This window comes from Pseudopipra pipra, chromosome 6, assembly GCF_036250125.1.
Source record: "Pseudopipra pipra isolate bDixPip1 chromosome 6, bDixPip1.hap1, whole genome shotgun sequence".
NCBI lineage: Eukaryota > Metazoa > Chordata > Aves > Passeriformes > Pipridae > Pseudopipra > Pseudopipra pipra.
The window spans coordinates 39,508,366-39,522,682 of record NC_087554.1 but is presented as its reverse complement, the minus strand read 5'-3'; the positions used below and the strand labels follow the sequence as shown (position 1 = coordinate 39,522,682).

The window sequence follows — 14,317 nt, the reverse complement described above, 5'->3', positions numbered from 1 at the left end:
AGAGGTTTCTGGCATCATCTTTTCTCTAGGGGTGGATTTGTGGCAGTTGCTAACTCCATGAGCAATACCATCACCCACAGCTGTTAAAGGGCTAGGAGATGCTGTGGCAGTGACAGCAGCACTGAAATTCCTCCCTGCCCCTTGCTAAGAGATCCCACGCTGCAAGTGCGGAAGGCGGCACTGACCCATCTGGTTCTTGCTGTCCTCTTCAGGCTTCTGCCCAGAGACTCAGCTGGGAGAAACTCCAGCAGCAGCAACAGCACAGGTGGATGGAACAGACTTAGCCTCTCCAATGTCTCCTCGGACTAGCAAGAGCCGCATGTCCATGAAATTGCGCCGCTCCTCTGGCTCAGCCAACAAATCCTAAGTGGCGAGATGCCTGAAGCTTTCTAGTGAACAGCAATTGGCCACCCTTCCCGCAGCAACTCAGCAACGGGGTTTTTTTCACTGCTCATACCTTTCACTCAAGAGTAATGTCTCTCATGTGTGTGCGCCTGTGCCCTGCATACTCCTTTTCTGTATGTTTATTTTAAACAGTGACACTGGAATTTTACTTTGATATTTTAGCATTGGTTTTTTTATCAAACTTCAGTCTGCCTGCCTTTTTTTTTTTTCTTTTTTTAATTGCAGTGCAGTTTGTCTTCTGCACCTTTTACCTTCGTGGATGATTATGGTATCTTAACAGTAGTCATTTTTAACTCTGGTTGATCTTGAGTTACATACGGAATTGGAGACTGCAGCTGGATTACACTGTATTTATTGTGCCCCATTGCAATTTTCTCTGTAACAAAGAAAGAAATATGTACAATTTGAAAATGAATGTACAATTTTAAATTGACGTTGCATATGTGAAGTCTTTGTCAGATGTCACAATGTTAATGCACAGGATGTGTACAGATTATTTATGTTCAGAATAAAATAGTTCAATGGCCTTTCAAGCATTACAGAGTCCAAATGAAATAATTTGCTCATAGCACCAATTCTTTCTTCACAAAGCAATGTATCATTTCATAACTCTGCAGATAATCTATGCCAGAAAAAAAAATCACTGTGCTGAAATTCTATTTATGCTTGGCTTCCAAATATTTTTATAATGTTTGCTTTTCCAAGTGGTATCAATAGTAAATGCTATCAAGTTTCATGGGTTTTAGCCTTTGTCATTGGGATGCTCCATCTAGATGTATATTCTTTTTTCTTACATTAAAAAAAATTTAAAAACAAACACTTTCCTTATAGAAATTCATTGCTGCGATGATGGGTACTAGGGAAGAAAAGGGAACATGCTCCGGGAGCCTGGCCTGAAATGCTGTTGATTTCAACCCTGTGAGCACAGGTTAGTGCACGAGTTCCACCCACCCAGAGGTATTTTCCTACGAAAGGTGAAATGCTCACATTTTGAGTTAGTAAACAACAAAATGCTGTTAACAAAATGTAGCATGGCATCGGTACTAACTGCATGTGTAAATATATCATATGGGCAACAATAAAAAGAGAAATTATGTATTGTCATTCATGTAGTATCAACAAATTTGTAATGGTTGAAAAGAAGACATGCTATTTAATAATACAATAAAATTATTCTTACCACCTTTTGCATATTAGTCATTCACCTCACTGACTAGATTCTTACTCCAATTTATGGAAGAATTGTGTACTACGTACACATGGAGCAATTAAGTGCAATACACTGCTTAGTTTTCATTTGTATTAAGAAGTATATGAGTTCTTAGGAGCTCTTTCCCAATGCATCAAAAGAATGCCAGACTGAAAACTTTTCCCCAGATCTAGTAAATACATTGCACGTAATATAAAGCACAGAACGTTCTCTCCTGCAGGCTGGTTGTTCAAGTGCTGATTTTAGGAGCAGTTAATAATCATCACATTTGTGTGGTCTGGCGCCCTTCATCTTTGACTGCACAAGTGGAGAAAGGACAACGATGATTTTAAAAAGACATAGTGACCTTCTCCAGGAGCAAAACCATTAAATGCATAAATGGGCATTTTTGCCATTGTTACCAACAAATGACGGAAAAATGCACAACTTAAAACATGTTTTATTTTTGTCAGAAGAGTGAGATGTGAGTTTAGCCTCCTCTGTCAGAGAGCAAATCTTGGCTATATCAGGTTATATTGTTTTAATTCATTTGTCCAGGTCTTGGAACTAAAATGACGAAAGTCCGTGAAGCGCATTTAAAACAAAGCATTTATCACTTGCTTGCAGCCTTTGGGCATGATACATCTGAATCTTTTTTTGTGTGAAGCAAAATGTAAAATGACAGAAATAATGGCTTTAGAGGATGCTAATCAAGAGATTGAAATATTTTACATGCTTTATTTCAGAGAGAGTGTCAGAACAAAGATTACAACAGGGATCAGTTTGGTTCTTCAGAAATCACCAGCTGACCCACTTTGCCCTGCTGAATTGAAAAAAGGTGTGAGCTACGTTTAAAATCTTTTATTGAATTGTTTTGCCCTTGTTTTTAGCCTCATCTGCTATAACATTTAGAAACAAGCACTCAAATTGAAAAATTAAATAAGTAAATAAATAAATAAATAAATAAATATGGCTGAAATGTCAGTAGCTGGTAAATTCAACAGCATTTCAAAGCATTTGGCCAGAGCACTGTCAAAGCCAGGGAACACACCACAGGATGCTTTGCTAAAAGTACATGTTGTTAGGGAGAAGGAAGGTAGCCTGTCATCTGCACTTTAGCAAAACGTCTAAAGACTGTTTCATGTCCTAATTTCAGCTGTTCACAAGACTTGGAGGAAGTCATATCAAAAGCGCAGCTCACAGTGGAGAGGGGTCGGAGGCCTCCTGAAAAGGCCAGCTGCAGAGAGGGTCCTTTCTGCCTGCCTACGATGCAGGGCCTGGCAGGGCCACACACTGCCCAGCCAGGTGACACTGAACTGCGCTCCTGGCTACTGTCTATGCTGCACTAACAAACCACTAACAGAGCAGGTTTTGGAATGGGCAACTGCCGGAGACGTGTTTTGCCTACTACACAGTCGCTAGAGTACAGAGACACAGAGTAAGCAGGAGATGCATACATAGATCAACACCTTGTATTTCAATTAAGCAGACAGCACAATTAGTTTCCCATACTAGCTATTATATGACTTGACATTGACTTAATATGAACATTTACTTTCTCGGCTATCTTAGTACAGAGTACAGCAAACAAAACACCTCACCATAACTTCAGTGTTGAAGCTCAGGGGCTAAGGCTATTAAAACAAGGTCACTAGATCAGGCTCCTTTTCTCACGAAAAATAATTCCTCTCTTTAAATACCGTATATACAGCTGTACTTCTATCCGAGAGTCGCTACGGAAGATATACCAGCGGTGGGCCCGTACCCGGCGCCCGGGCATTGCCCGCCTCCCGGCAGATGCTGGCAGGACTCCTCGCCCCGGACCGTGCCCACAGCCGCCCCGAGTCCTTCAGCCGCCCCGGCAGCTGGGGGTCTGCGCGGCCTTCCCTCCCGTGCGGGGCTCGGTGTGAGTGCTGCTGGCCGGCCCCGTGGAGCGGCGGCGGTGCCGCCCGTAGGCTGAGCCCGCTGCCGTGCCCGTGCGGGGCGCGCATCGCTACCCACCGGCCGGAGAGGCGGCGGGCGGGAGTCCGCGGGCGGCTTTCTCCGCCGTCATAACCGTGAGAGCCGCGACTTTCCATAGGAATTACAGCGTGGCCAGGACCCGCTCGGCTAGCCCGGGCTCTCGGAGCAGTCCCACCGAGGCGGCCGCGGGCCTAGCAGCCCGGCCGGACGGGCACCTGGAGCAGCAGGACCTGCCTGCTCTCCGGCGGGTGGCACTTGCTGGCGTGCCGCGCCAGCCCGGGTGCGCTGAAGAAGGTGGCGGGGCAGTGCTTGCAGGGGAAGCCTTGCCGCTCGCCGCCCGCCGCGCCGCCCTCGGGAACGCCGGCGGGCGGCGGCGGCGGCAGCAGCAGCTCCTCCCGCACGGCGTGCCACAGCCGATGCTTGTCCCTGATATCCGCCGAGGGGAACCGGGCGCCGCAGAGGTGGCAGGCGAAGGCGAGGGGCCCGCGCTCCGGCGGGCCGAAGGCGGCCGGCCGCGCTGCCCCGTGTGTGCCCAGGTGCTTGCGGAGGTAAGCCTGCCGCCGGAAGCGCTTCTGGCAGCAGGGGCAGGCGAACGCCTCCCCGCCGGGGCCGGGAGCGCCGCCGTGAGCGGGGCCGAGGCCGGGGCCGGGGGCGGCCGGGGCGCCGCCGGCGCTGTCCGCGCCGCCGCGGTGCTGACGGGTCGGCGGCGGGGGCTGTGGAGGGGGCGCGGCGGGGCCGCGGAGTCGCCGCTCGGGGCTGTTCTCCTTGCCCGGCGGGGCGGCGGCGGCGCCGTCGGCGCTGGGGCCGGGACGCGGCTTGTGCCAGCGGCGGTGAGATGCCAGGTTGGCGGGGCAACTGAAGATCTTGTGGCACTCGGGGCAGCGGTACTCGACGCGCACGATGCGGGAGCAGCGGTGCTGGGCCAGCGCCAGCGGGTCCGCGTACTGCTCCTTGCACAGCTGGCAGATGAACTCGCCCAGCGGCGTGCGCCCCGCCGGCGGTCCCGGCCGGCCCTCGGGCCCCTCCTCCTTGATGCGCAGCCCCAGCACGGGCGAGGTGGTCACCTCGTCGGCGAAGCTCAGCTTCCGCGTGGCCTTGCCCTTCTTGGCAGGCGTCTTGGCCCGCGACGGCCGCTTCAGCGCGGGCACCGGCGGCGGCGGCGGGGCGGGCAGGGGTGTGCGCGGCTGCAGCAGCAGCTTCTCGGCGGGCGGGAAGGAGGCGGCCAGGGGGAAGGACTCGGCGGAGGCGGGGGAGCTGAGGCACCGCTCGAAAAGAGCCGCCCGCGGCCCCGCCACGCTGCACGGCCCCGTCGCTCCCCAAGCGGCCGGACCCTCCGGCGGGGTGACCCCGGGGCCGCTGCAGCCGCCGCCGGGGGGCCACGTCGCGGGGCAAGCGGCGGCGGCGCCCTCCTCCTCCTCGCCCTCCTCCTCCTCCTCCTCCGCCCCCTGTCTAGCGGTGGGGCTGTCCCCGGCGGAGGGCGGCGGGGGCGGCGGCGGCGGAGGGGCGGGTGGCGGGTCCCGGTCTGGGTCCTGCTCCCGCGGGCGAGCCCGGTAGGAGCCACCGGGGCGCCGGCTACGCTTGACGAGGAAGCCGCGCGGCATCGCGGGTTGGTCCGGGGCGGCGGGAGCGCAGCGCCACCGGCCCGCCCGGGCTTTATACCCCCGGCGCCCGCTCCCGCCCGGGCGTCATCCGCCCTCCGGCGGCCGCGGCCAATGAGGAGTTGGGGCCGGCGCTGCCGGGGCGGGCGCGCTCGGGCTGCGGGGACGGGCGGGGTGTCCCGGGGAGGGCACCCCGCGGCGCCCTGCGCGACTGAGTGGGATGTGGGGCCGGGAACGGGTCAGAGACGGGAGAGACCCTGGGCTGGGTCACGGCAGCGGCCTCTCGCCCGAGCTGCCAAGCAGGGCTCAGCAGGAGAGCCTGTCGTGGGTGTTTGTGCCGGAGCCTTCATCCGCCGCCGGGGCCGCACTGACCGCCCCGCACGCCTTTCCGCTGATGGGAGCCAGAGCTGGGAACCGGCTCCGTCCGCCTGCACCGCTACATCGGGAGTTTTCCCTCAAGTAGCCAGAAAGCTCTGGCACTGCGGTGAGCTCCCAATGCAAGAGCAGGGCTGACACCTTCGCGTAAAATGCTAAATCACGGCTCTGCGTAGTGGCCGTGACTGTGGTCCCCTGGCAGCTTCACCCGCGGGCAGCCTCCCGAGCCCAGGGGAGGCAAGACTGAGGTGTGATGCAAAAGCTCCCGAAACTCCCCCACCACGCCGCCCCGATGCAACTCCCGGACCGTTCGTGGGTGCTGAGAGCCTGGTGGCAGCTGGTGTGCCCCTGGGGCGAGGCAGGAGTTGTGTTTGCTAAACCACTAATCGCCTTTTTAGCAACGCTTCTGTTCCACCGCGCAATGAAGCGTACTGGCAGCGGCCCCACCTCGCGGTACCAGCATCTCCTATTTGACCGCTCATGAACCCGAGCCCGGGTTTGGAGGCACGAGGGTGCTGTCCCGTCCGTAGACCTTCTGCCCGCAGTATACACGAGATGGCGTGTCATTGGAAATGAAAGCGCGAAAGCTCGCTCCATCCCTGCTCAGGGACAGACATCCCTTGCCAGGGTAGGACGGTCGGACTCACCGTGCTGGGAGCATCCCCTAGCCGGCAGAAGTAAAGAGCACCAGGAGAAAGGGAGAAACAACACTTCTGAACACAGGGGCTTTCCAGAAGTGGCAAGGAAGATTTGAAGCCCTCATGCAAGACCAGAACTCACCCCACCTGCTCAAAACACTCATCCGCTTGTGTAAGTGCTCTGATTATATTTGTTTAGCAAAGTCTTAATCATGTTTTACATTACTGTCCCATTTTCCTCCATTTTCATGATTGCAATGAATCTTAGATTAGATTATGAACTCCACAGGCTAGAGATCACCCTTTGTTAGTACAAACCTCTGTAATTGGGACCAATGAGCCACACTTTTGTGCAGTTGGGTCACTCCACTGACTGTATGATTTTTATCTAACAATTTTTACCTTTGTAACTGGACTTCCCAGCTACATTTTTCACTGAATAACTGAGTCTCTGGTTACAGATCCACTATTTTATATGTTCCTCCTCCACTTGTAAACAATGTTCCTATTAAAGTTCCATTTGCTTTTGTCATATTGCAAAAACAGTCGGGGGTAAGAATGTCCAGTTCTGAAATATTCAGTTCAGCTTCCAATCCCAAGGGGTGAGGAACCCAACGATGCCTTTTCCTGCACAGGAGTAGCAGGAGATAGAGCACCAGCTGGAAAGCAGGCGTATTAAGTGTTTGCTGGAACTCTAAACATTTTTCAAGTAAAATCTGTAGACTGGAGTTGCATTGGAGAGTTTATTTAGGCCCCATGTCATGATCTGACATGGCCCAGACATCACAGGAAGGCTTGGGGGAAGCTTAGAGTCTCCCTTCCTGAAGTCGCCCATGTGGAATCACTGCTCCACCTCTCCATCCACTGCCCTTTTGGCTGTGTTCTCAGCTCTTCCCTGTGATTAGGTGCCTGTCTGTGCCTCCTTCTTGTTCCACAGTGCCCTCCAGCACAGCCTTCTTTTAGCCTTCTCAATTTGCCTCCAGTTTATGATCAGTTTGTAAGGTAGAACTGATCATCTGTAGAAACTGTAGAACTCATCATCCTATCCTTGGTCTTGTTGCAGCATGTGCCAGTGCCCTCAGATCTCTGACAAAATTGCACTGGGATCCAAATTGTTACAGCCACCTCGTGACTCATTTCTCTCAAAAAATATACTGTTTTCCTTAGGCTGTCCCTGCCCCAGTACAGACTCCCAGTCCTCTGGCTCCCGCTAGAAGGTTACAGATTATTTCTCCTCCCTCCCCACATTTACAAGAGAGTGTAACCCCGGCAACTGGCATTAACACCCAGCTCTTGCAGCTTCTAAGCTTTCCAAACTGTTACATGGGTTTATCTTCTTGCCTTCATCCTTTACTCCTTCCAAAAATTTTATAATTAGAAAATTCTGATGATTTATAAAGATAGTTAACAATTTTGTGCACACACACACACACACAGATCCTGCAGAAATTTGCTAGATTTTTTTCCACTGGATTATTCCATCCCATTAGTCCCATCATATATCTGAGAGTGCAGCACCTCACCCTCCTGAACACTATACAACAGGGAAACTTTCTTTAAGGTTGAAGCTTTCCTAAGCAAGAAACTGAACAATGTTATTGCTCCTGACCTTACACTGTGTTCTCTACAGTCTGACAAAATCAGGTTGGCCTTAATTAAACATACTGGCCACTTCCACATGAGAGTCATCCTTAGATGACCTTAGATTAACCAAAGGGTTAATCCCACGGTAAATAGGAAATCAAATTTCTAGTGGAAAAATGCAGTAGCTGGTGGAAAACTGGCAAAGTGAAAAAAAGAGGAACAAGTTCCTCCTCTTACATTCTTTGCTTCCTCAGTCCATCCCCTCATTTCTGGTCAGGGAATGGTAACAAGAGTAGTACAGCAGTGCTCTGCCTCCCTGTTGATGCTGCCTTTTAGGGACATGATTTAATGGTGGACTTGGCAATGCTAGGTTTATGGTTGAATTCGATCATCCTAAAGTTCTTTTTCAACCTAAATGATTCTATGATTTTGTGATTCTGGAAGATGCTCCAACTGACTGCCCAGACAGCTCCAGAGTATGGTACCAGCATCTCATCACCCAAGTCCTTCTACATTCCAACCATCCAGGGACTGTCATCTCTGGCTGTGAGATACCATTCCTTTCAGTCCCAACCATGTCTCCATTAGCTCCAGGACACCTGGAAGCCTGTGCAGACACTGAAAAGGAGGTGTAACATGGTTCATTAATTGTCAAGCAAGTAGGCAGCTGCATTTATGTTTCTGAACAGTCTTGGGGCATAAACAGCAAAAGGAATGTATGACAGAAATTCCAGCTGGGAGGGAGAGGTCTTGGGTGAGGTCTGGTTCTCAAAGAAAAACCTTCTGGGGGCTGAGGGGGCAGAAAGAAAAATGGCCTTTTGCCAGTTAGTAAAAGACAAAATAACCACAACTTTAAAAAATAAGAGTTAAAAATAAAATAGAAAAGAACTATAAGCAAAGGATTAAAGAACATTCCTCTCCTTCATGTTTCCCCTCCCCACCACAAAAAAAAAAAAATTATTGTAGCTGACTTTTTTATATTGCAGAATTTCAAATAAAGTTGACTTTTAAACCTTCCCCGGACTTCTGGTTTGTAATTAATGGAGCAGTAAATAGGAGAGAGACAGAAGCCACCTCAGAAGCCTGTCCTTGATACATGACTCTCCAGCAATGTAGCTAGATGAGCGATACCACCCCCAGGCTCCAAGATTTACACAAACAAAATCCAGGCTGGTTTTGGTGGCAACACAAGCCATTTCATCTTCCCCCCAAATGAGGCTGCCAATTATCTTGCTGTGATTGGGGATTTGATGTTGGTGACAGACACTGAAGGAAATATCTACATTATGAGGATATGGATTGTCTAATATAACTGACTTTGCCAGTACCTTAATTGCGTTTTGCTTTACCTGAGGACAATCTGCTTCAAAGGGAAAATGATGTTAACAGCTGCTGTGTTTTCTTCATTGCTCAAATATTATCAAAAAGCTTTCCATAAGGGAAGGTAGAAAACAGTGTTCTGTGAAGGTAGTTGGGCTAGAGGGATCTGAAGGGATTTGAAGACACTATGAAAACATTCAACCTTCTTCTTTGTTCACAAATGAAGTGATGCTGTGAGTTCACCATGCTGCTGTCACTAAGGTGATAATGGGAGGACAGTGATGCTGTGGCTCCAGTCCTTACTTCGTGAGTGAGCAGCTGCATAAGGGCCAAAGGAGTACTCTTGTGTTTTGGTTCTTCCCCACCTGCATCTACATTAGCCCATCACAGGGACACTAGATCCTCTTCAGGGAGCAGCTTGACATTCCCAAATCCATACAAGTTACTGGAGAGTCTCAATGAGACCATTATGACTTTCGTTACTTCATTACAGATTTCAGCTGGATTTCAGCTTGTACCCCACAGGCTGAAGCCATTTGCCATGACAAATTTGCCTGCAATGGAGATATTTATTGATCTCACTATGTCATGATGGGAAGATTTGGCTTCCTTCAGCATGAGATACTCAGCAGTCTGTTCCCTACAAGCATCATTATATGTTGCAACTCACTGAAAAAAGATCTCCTTGTACAGAAGGTTGTGGTTATTAATTATGTGGATAGCAATAGTGGCTTTCAGGGAGGCCAAGGCCCAGCTGCAATTGGTGCAGACGTATGTGCTGGCAGGTGGACAGCTCTGTATGCAAAGAGAGTGACAACTGAAGAGACCAGAAGGCAAGACAGCAGAAAGGTGAGAGAAATGAAGCTCTTGAGTGGTGCCTATGATACATGCTGGGCTGGGAAGCCCCATGCCTGCCTCCAGTAGAGTTCAGGCAGGACAGAGAAACACGTGGTTTGCCTGATTTCTCAAAAGGGCTCAATCTAGGAGGCTTTTGGAGAGCAGAGACCACGCCCAGGTGAATCACAGCCACAAATACCCTAATTTGTTATGGTCACACTTCATCCTGCTCTTGTGCTGGCACTGGAGCATGTTCAGTTCTGCAGGGATGTGGTGCAGGGAGCTGAGCTCTCAGGAAAATATCTACCTTTTCTTCCTTTCTCTCCTCCAATAGTTTTTTCATGCTCCTGTGCCAAGGTCACCTTATTCAATAAAATTCCCTTGACTCAGAGATGCAACAGGCAACTCCCTGAGACTGTTGCCCAAGACTTTTCTCCCATCCCCACTCCACGATACCCTGTCAATTTCTCCCTCCATTTTCTCCAGGTCCCATTGAATTCCCAGGTCCCTTTCCCTCCAGAACTGCAGGTACTTCCTGCCAGAGTATGCATTGCATCTTTGCTTGCCTACGCAAAGGAATGGCAGCATTTATTGTGGAGTAAGGTGCAGGTATGCCCTGGCCACTGCAAAGCAGATGGCAGCGCAGGAGTCACCATTGCCAGCAACAGTTGCAAAGGGGGCAGATGGAGCATGGGAGATGGTGTTAAGGAAAACCAGTGGCAGGGAATGGGAGAAGACAAGCAAACCAACATAGAAATTTGGCTAGAAACAACTGGGCAGAGCAGCACCCTAGAGAAACAAGCAGGAAAATTGCATTACAAGGAAATAAAACACATCTGATCTGGGTGCCTGCATCTCAGAAAAGCAACAAGGAGGGTGATAGCTCCCAAAAGGAAATGGTGATTCATCTCTTTGCAGGGAATGTGATGGAGAAGTGCAAAGGCAAAGCAGCACTGGGCCAGAGACCTGCTGCTCTTTTCTGATAGTGCACCTCCAGCTTCTGAGCCCAGTCACCCTGTTCATCCCTAAATGAAACCTGGCAAACGCCCATCGTGCATGAAGCTTCAGAGGCAAGGCTGCAGCACTGGCTCTTAGCAGGTGTATCAGGCTGGAGACTCTGCCTGGTTTTGATGGGCAAACACTCATGGGCAACCCTGGGGGGCAATGACAAAGTGCTCTGCTGGCTGATGAGGTAGAAAAAGCAAAAATGCAGGAGTGCTTCAGGATGATCCATAGCCAAAGCCCCTCTTCAGCTGCTCTCCCCCCTCCAGGAGCCAGCAGCCGCGCAGAGAGCAAGGGCAGTGGTGGCTGGAAGGTGTCTCCAGCAGAACCCAAGGGGAAAAGCAGCACCAAGCCAAAATCATCAAGCATATATTTCATTGTTTTGAAGATATTTTTTTCCTCTTATGACTTAGCTCTGCTTACTCCAAAGTGAGGCAGGGGACTCAAAACTAGCATCAGGCTCCAAGTATTGCAAACATAAGTGATCCCTAGCAGTTGCCATACAGGATTCTCCATGTCCATCTGTTTTGCTTCTTTCATGACATTTGATTAAAGTTTTGCTAACCTAACTATTAAAGTGCTTGAAGGCAAGGCCTAAATTTCACTTCACCTCCCAAGTTCATTGGCTCCATCCTCCTCCTCCTCCGCCGCCAAATATGTTTTGCTATAAATTACTGGCACTGTTTCTGTTGATAGTCAACATAATCAAACATTTGTAAGCATGCTGTCTCTTCAATCTGTTCAGTTGATGCACTTTACCTGATCTTTCATTAAAGTAATCAAAACACTTGCTGTGCCACGTCTAATGAATGTTGCATGTATGATTAAGTACTTTCATTCATATTGCAAGTTTGATTTAATGTAATCTGCCTTTCAGACAGCCATTAGCCTAGCTCCTGCATGAATTCGATTAATTGGCTGAATTCTTCCAGATGTCCATTAAGTATTACAGGAATTTCTATGTAAAAACAGCAGGGACCATCTAGCAGAGAAGCAAACAATGATATGTTATATTGCTGCCATGACTTACAAAAAGCTGGATTCATTTTCATTAATAAAACATCTGTACTGCTGCACAGCTATGCATCAAGATGCATTTATTTTATATGTTTATTTCTCTTATGACTATAAATAGACAGTTAAACAGAAGCACAGTATGTTCAGTTGGAAGACACACAAAGAGAACTGTATCAGAAATGAAAATCGCAATAAAGAATATCGGAGTTGAAACAAGGACTTGAAATAAGTATTAGCTGTTGTAACAAACATGGCAGTGACTCCTATGGCTGTGTGGTGTTTCTTAGCACAAAGACATTTTTCTTAGACCGTGATGAATCTGAAAATCAGTTGGCTCCTTGGTTGAAGTGTCCTGTGCCTGGTTTATGTTTATACGGCTTATTGTACTTTTAAGTGGGAGGAAAGATGTAGTTTGGCATTTTTAGCTGGTATGGGGTAAAGAGAAAAATTGCCATTAAAATAAAGTTTTTCTTAATTCTCAGAATGAGAATTATTTGATTTCCACCCTCCCCCCGAAGTTGCACTTCAGAAAGGAATCACTTTTTCCTTAGAAATAAAGCCCCCAGAAGCTGGTTTATGTTTCAGTGCCTACTGTACCCAGCCCACGCAGGAGGTGGTGGTGTTTTGGGGAATGGGGAGGATGGCACCACAAGCAGAAGTAGCTCCCTTCACTTTCTGCTGACCTTGCTAGATCCAAGAGCACCTTTCAAAGGATCATGTGAGATCTCAGGACCTCCCTGCCCCTTTTGTCCTCTCTCCACCTGCTTACCCTTCTCATCCTCGGGAATGAGCCCATGGGGCTGACTGGAGAAGCCTGACAGGTGTCTGACACTGACCTTGCAGCCCTGAGCCCAGCACAGCTTCATTTTCCAAAATGTGTGGCACATTTCCTCCAAGTCAGGGAGATGCAGGGCTGTGACCACTCGAAATCACGGGGCTCTGCCAAGTCAGGAACTGAGAAGGCAGAGGAGATACAGCACTGCAGCAGTGTTGCAAGTCTCCCCAGTGATGCTCAGGCAAGTGGCTCCATCTCACTCAGGAAACAGCCAAACCACACTCTTTTCTCTCCTCCCTGTCTTGGTCTTTCCCAGCTGCTGTACAGCCTTATAAATGTGTTTAGTCCTTGACGTATCAGTCCTGTGCTGGGGAAATTATTGCTGCTTTCCAACATTGACTCCCCTGTCCAAATTAGCAGCAGCTGGTACAAGCCAGTTCATTTTCAAAGGCTGTTTAATAGATGATGGATTTACAGGAGACATCTGAAATAATATCATTCAGCAAAACTCGAGCTGTACAACAAAAGGGATTGAGATTTACTAAAGTGTAACTTCTTTGTTTTTTCCATCAGAGTCACTGCACTGGTCAACAGCTTGCCTCTTTATGTACACATTCTCCTCTGCTTTCACATCTTTCTCTGTTTCTTGCTTTTGTTGCTGTGTTCTCTATTATCCTCCTATAGCAAAGGTAGCCATAGGAATCCTGTATTATTAGTATACTACGTTATCAATATTATCTGTATTCTGCTATGTAAAACACTCTAAGACAAATTTTCTACCATGGTTATGCTGTGAGACTCTGCTCCAGTACCCACATAACCTCATAGAGGCATGTCCCTGTTGTACCTAAATCAGTACACTAACCCATTGCAAGTGCCTCCTGCCAATGACAGGGAGAAGCAAAACACAGCTAACTGATTGACTACCTTGATCTCTGTTACAAAGGAATTTTCTTAGCAGGGAGAGCAGTGGGTTGGCTGGAGAAGGGGAGTGAGTGGCAAGTAGGATGTGAGGCAGGCTTTCCCTAGCAAGTCACAGCAGCCTTGGCAGCAGCATCATTTCACCCCTTTGAAACATCAGACAGTTTCTAGATTTCCGCAGAGAAGAAAATGGTGTAAATATCATCTATAGGTGACCAGTCTAAAAATGAAATGTGGCAAAGCAAAGAAAGCCTCTGCTAATTTCCAGTGCTGTGTGTTTTTCAAGACAAATGTGGAAAAGTCACATCTTCTTTTGAAGCCTGAGGGACTGAAAAATTAAATCAGAGGGCTTTGTTATTGATGTTTTTCTAATACAAATGTTTTGAAATCCCTGCCTTTCATATGTCTCTCACAAATAAGCAGAAATGTGTGATGAGTCATCTTCGCTTTTAATTCCTTTAATAGATTCTTACCTCACCCACTAACGTCTAAACAATTCTCATTTCTGTAACAATCCTTTCCTCAGTGGTAAATATTGCTCTCAGACAACATCTTTTTTGGAGGTTCATTATGTTCATTCTGTGGCTAAGACTCATTATACTCAGTTATTTATTTAAAAGAACAAAATGACAGCAAATGCCTGCATTTATCATGTCTCTCCTTACATGATATATTATATATTACATTAAATATT

General features: G+C 48.6%; 2 protein-coding genes across 14 annotated transcripts in view; one reads left to right on the top strand and one right to left on the bottom strand.

Annotated features, from left to right (window-relative positions):
- Window positions 1–1,589, top strand: part of RALGAPA1 (Ral GTPase activating protein catalytic subunit alpha 1) — a 135,855-nt gene extending 134,266 nt beyond the window's left edge. For all 13 annotated transcript variants that reach the window (XM_064658609.1, XM_064658608.1, XM_064658607.1 and 10 more), the window contains one exon: window positions 213–1,589. In XM_064658609.1, coding sequence (XP_064514679.1) covers window positions 213–309 — 97 coding nt within the window. In that variant the 3' untranslated portion in view covers window positions 310–1,589. The remainder of the gene's footprint in view (window positions 1–212) is intronic.
- INSM2 (INSM transcriptional repressor 2) lies at window positions 570–5,191 on the bottom strand. The gene has a single exon (XM_064658623.1). It carries the CDS (start codon window positions 5,155–5,157, stop codon window positions 3,748–3,750), a length of 1,410 nt encoding a protein of 469 aa, XP_064514693.1. The 5' UTR covers window positions 5,158–5,191; the 3' UTR covers window positions 570–3,747.
- Between the last annotated feature and the right edge of the window lie 9,126 nt (window positions 5,192–14,317).